The 3,948-nt window shown below is 55.1% G+C and overlaps 1 protein-coding gene across 1 annotated transcript in view; it reads right to left on the bottom strand.

Moving 5' to 3' along the window:
* Positions 1–3,262, bottom strand: part of MIER2 (mesoderm induction early response 1, family member 2) — an 18,377-nt gene extending 15,115 nt beyond the window's left edge. Inside the window, exons 1-3 of the mRNA XM_012729445.1 lie at positions 3,101–3,262; positions 2,764–2,981; positions 2,659–2,671 (exon numbers count right to left, since the gene is read on the bottom strand). Of these exons, the coding sequence (XP_012584899.1) occupies positions 2,659–2,671; positions 2,764–2,981; positions 3,101–3,262 (393 nt within the window). The remainder of the gene's footprint in view (positions 1–2,658; positions 2,672–2,763; positions 2,982–3,100) is intronic.
* Between the last annotated feature and the right edge of the window lie 686 nt (positions 3,263–3,948).

The raw sequence follows: 3,948 nt of genomic DNA, 5'->3' as shown, positions 1-3,948 counted from the left end.
GGCCGTATGTGCGCGGGAGGCGGGGCCGCGCCGGGATCCCCGGATGCGGGGCGGCGCTCTGATTGGCTGCAGCGCCGGGGGGGCGGGATCGGGGCGGGCCCGTAGTAGGTGCACGCGCCGGGGTCCGGGGGCGGGCGCGCGCTCGGGGGGATTGCCTGCGATCTTGGCCTTGGCCTAGGCGCCTGGACGCGCTATGTAGAAAAACGCTAATTCCCGACCATCATTCCCGCGTAGGAAACAGTGGCCCTAGCGCCTCCCTTCAAGTCATAGCTGAATACTAGTAGAACTCCGGACACAGGTGAGGAAGCCGAGGCCCAGGCACAGCCCCCGACGATGCAGGCAATGGAGCCCCAGTTGGGCCAGGGCAGTGGTCTGCAACTTTCTGCACTTTTGCGCCAGTGATGATCCGTCTGCGCCGGAGTGTGTTGGGTAGCTGGCAAAAATGCGTCTTGAGCGTTGACAAACATGGCCTCCAAGTACTGGGACTGAGTCCCCACGGCCGAACAGGAGAGGGGACTCGGACCCCGGGTCATTTGGCTCTAAGCACCGTCCGGTGTTGTTTTGACTCATTGACGAAATATTTTTTGGAACGTTTGTACGTTCTGCACCTTTGCTGGGTGCTGAGGAGGAGATTGAACAAGTGAGTCCTCACAGATTCGACACCTTATAAAGTTCAGGCTGACAAGTCCTCTCAAGGCAGAGGATGTGGAGGGGAGTAAGGGAGATGGGGAGGAGGCGGCGAGTGTCAGTGTGGGACAGAGAAGTGCAGGGTAGGTGGACTCTGAGCGAAGCGAGACAGGGAGAAGATACTTGGCTGCGCTAGTGAGTGGATGCTCGATGCCTCCTGAGACCAGGGAGGATGGACGCGGGGAGGCAGAGGATGCAAGAGCCCCAGATGTGAACCAGCAGAATATTGAGTAGTCAAGGTGGACCATGCTTTATGCTTGCTCTAGAACCATTATCCAACCCTCTGAGAACCGTCTAGCCAGAAGAGAAGAACCACCTTTGAAAGGTCTAGCCTGAACTCTACCAATATGTCACTGAAACACCCCCACACACACGCATACACACACTCTTCCTGCATTTTCCTACGTCATTTGGATTGGGGGTTCAGGCTTTTGTGACGGAGACCAGTCTCAAAGCCCTTTGGTACAGAGAATGATTGGTTCTTCATTCATGCATCAATGATGTGAACACCTGTCCTTGCAGCCCTCCCACCGAAAGTCATAGGTTCAGTGATGCAGGGAGCTACCTGCCCAGATGCAAGATAACAGGTGGCAGGAATGGGGGAGGCGTGATCAAGAGGGTAGTCTTTGGAGCATCGTCAGACTGACATGAGCTGAGGGAGAAAGGGAATTCAGATGACAAGAAGGATATTTACAAGGCTTAAAGGTCTTTTCCCACAGACCGATTGTTATGGTGAGGAAACACGGCAACCTTTCAACTTGGTGATAAAAATTACCATCACTGGTGAAAGGCAGATGGACACGTTGCTTCCTAATGTGATACCTTGGGAAGGACACGAAACGTCATCTAGCCAGGGGTGCACTCACTGCCTCCAATGCGATTTGAGGGAAATTCAGGCAAACCTTAAATAAGGAACATTCTGGTAAACAAATAGGTGGTCTTCAAAAATACTAAGCTGTGAAATATTAATGCCTCAAAAGCCATGACGTCTTCCAGACGTAACCACAAAGTGTGATGGTCCTAGACCCATCCGGTGGTGGAAGGAAATACCACATAGGACATCATGAGTCAGTTGACAGCGCTGGAATTCAAATAGAGATTGAAGTATTGCATCAATGTCAAGTTTGCAGGACTCAAAACAGCCCGTGATTATGTAAGAAACTATTCTTAGAAAATTCACAGTGGAGGGGCCTCCCTGATGGTGCAGTGGGTTAAAGCGCAGCACGAGTTCGATTCCCAGCCAGGAAGCTGACCCACACTGTATGGCAGCCCCCTCCTGTCCCTCCTGCTGCTCCCCTCAGCAGTGTGTTTCAGTTAATCTGACTGTTCTGTTCCCCACTCTGTCTCTGGTGAATCCTCTCATCCCCCCCACACTCCTCTGGCCTGTACCCCAATTCTTGTGTGCAGAAATAAATCTTTAAAAAAAGAAAACTCACAGTGGAATTTTCCACCCCACTGAATATATCACCCCAAATTCATGTGTTGGAGGCTACTCCTCAATGTGATGGCGTTTGGGAAGTAATCAGGGACTGTGTCCTAGGTGGGGTCTCAAGAACAGGACTGATGCCTTTATAAAGACATGGAGAGCCACCATCTCCAGGGATTGCTGGCACAGAGATTACGCGCCCCTGTGACTGGCCACGCAGGCTCCAGAGGGGTGGCCAGAACCGTGTCCTTGTGGCTCCTTGTCCACCCGTCTGTCCTGCCAGGCGGCTGTTGACCGCAGGGAGAGCCCCAGGCACCTTCCTGCCGAATCTGTCTCAGCGCTTGTTTTCAGGGGACCTAAACTCCAACACGAAGCATGAGTCATATTTTAAACAAAAGTATAAAGCAAACAAAAAGGTGATACTGGTTGGAAGTATGCTATTAATGGGGTGAAGAATGAAAACCAAATATTTATTCCATCAAGAGAGATCCACATAGGTGAGACGACGCAAAGGCTGGCGAGGCCCCGGGGCTGTGGGCACTTACAACTGCCAGACGCCTGGGCACAGAGCACAGCAGTCACAGGGTTACCTAAAAGGGCACGAAAGGAGGGAAAACATCTCCAAGGCCACCGAAGGCCAACAGTCCCACCCCAGGTAGTGTCGCGGTGTGCAGCCGTCCGAGGCAAAGGCTGCTCGTGCAAGATGGCTTTGTCCCCCCGACGAGAGCCGGCTGCGGGCGGCAGACCAGCAAGTGGTGGGCCGGGGGCCAGCCCGCAGGGCAGCGGTGGTCACGGGCGTGTGCAGAGACAGCACAGCCACCAGGCTGGGCAGCGCCAGCCTCAGCAGCACCGAGAGGCAATGCCACTTCTACCAGAGGCAGGAGAGGTGGCCATTAACTAGTGCCGGACAGCCAGGAGCAGCTGGCAGCTCTTAGAGGCAACTGGACCCTGGGCTTCGGTGCACAGTGTGGCTGCTCGGAGGGGTACCGGACACTGGTGCCAGTGGACCAGGCACCAGTGCAGGTGGGCACCAGTCGGCAGGTGACGCTGGCAGCAGGAGCAGCTGTCAGGAGGCAGCTCGAAGCCAAGATCAGGTGTGAAGGTTTGCGACGTTCCGCCACGTTCTGTGACATCGTAGGCGTCCAACATCCCTCTTCAGGGGTGGATTTCCCGAACTCCCAGGAAGCAAACACTGAGATGGAGGTTTGGACGCTGGAAGCTCACTGGGGAGGACTCTGCTCAGCAAAGCCGTGGGGAGGGCAGTCAGCAGGGCAGGGGAAAGGTGGATGCCCCGGGCAGGCAGAGGCCTTCCTGAGCTGGGCAGGGCTGGGCGTTGCCCCACTGGGGTGCCGGGCAGGGAGGACCCTCTGCTCTCAGGCAGCAGCCAGGCAGCCGGCTGGGCTGGGGTGAGCCTGAGGCGGCTTCTCCCCTGGCAGGTCCTCGCCAGCCACAGCACATGCTCTTGGTTGTGTTTTTATTCTGGGAGTTCCAGTGGTTTGTATTTTTCTTCTCTTGATTACCTTCATCGTTACAATTTTTAAAAAGGTTTACTTATTCATGCATACAGAGCTGGGGTACAGGCCAGAGGTGCAGGGGGTGAGAGGATTTCCCAGAGACAGAGTGGGGAGCAGAACAGGCAGATGGATGAAGTACACTGCTGAGGGGAGCAGCGGGCGGTCAGGAGAGGTCTGCCGCGCCCTGTGGGTCACCTCCGGGGCTGGTGGGGATTGAACTCATGCTGAAGCGTCTTTAGCTTCTCAGTGCTGCGCTTTAGCCGGCTGAGCCACCAGGGAGGGCCCCCATCATTATAATTTTATATAAGCTACTTGATTCTA

Source organism: Condylura cristata, unplaced genomic scaffold, assembly GCF_000260355.1.
Source record: "Condylura cristata isolate star-nosed mole 26May11 unplaced genomic scaffold, ConCri1.0 scaffold00025, whole genome shotgun sequence".
Lineage (NCBI taxonomy): Eukaryota > Metazoa > Chordata > Mammalia > Eulipotyphla > Talpidae > Condylura > Condylura cristata.
This window is presented reverse-complemented; position numbering and strand designations above follow the sequence as displayed.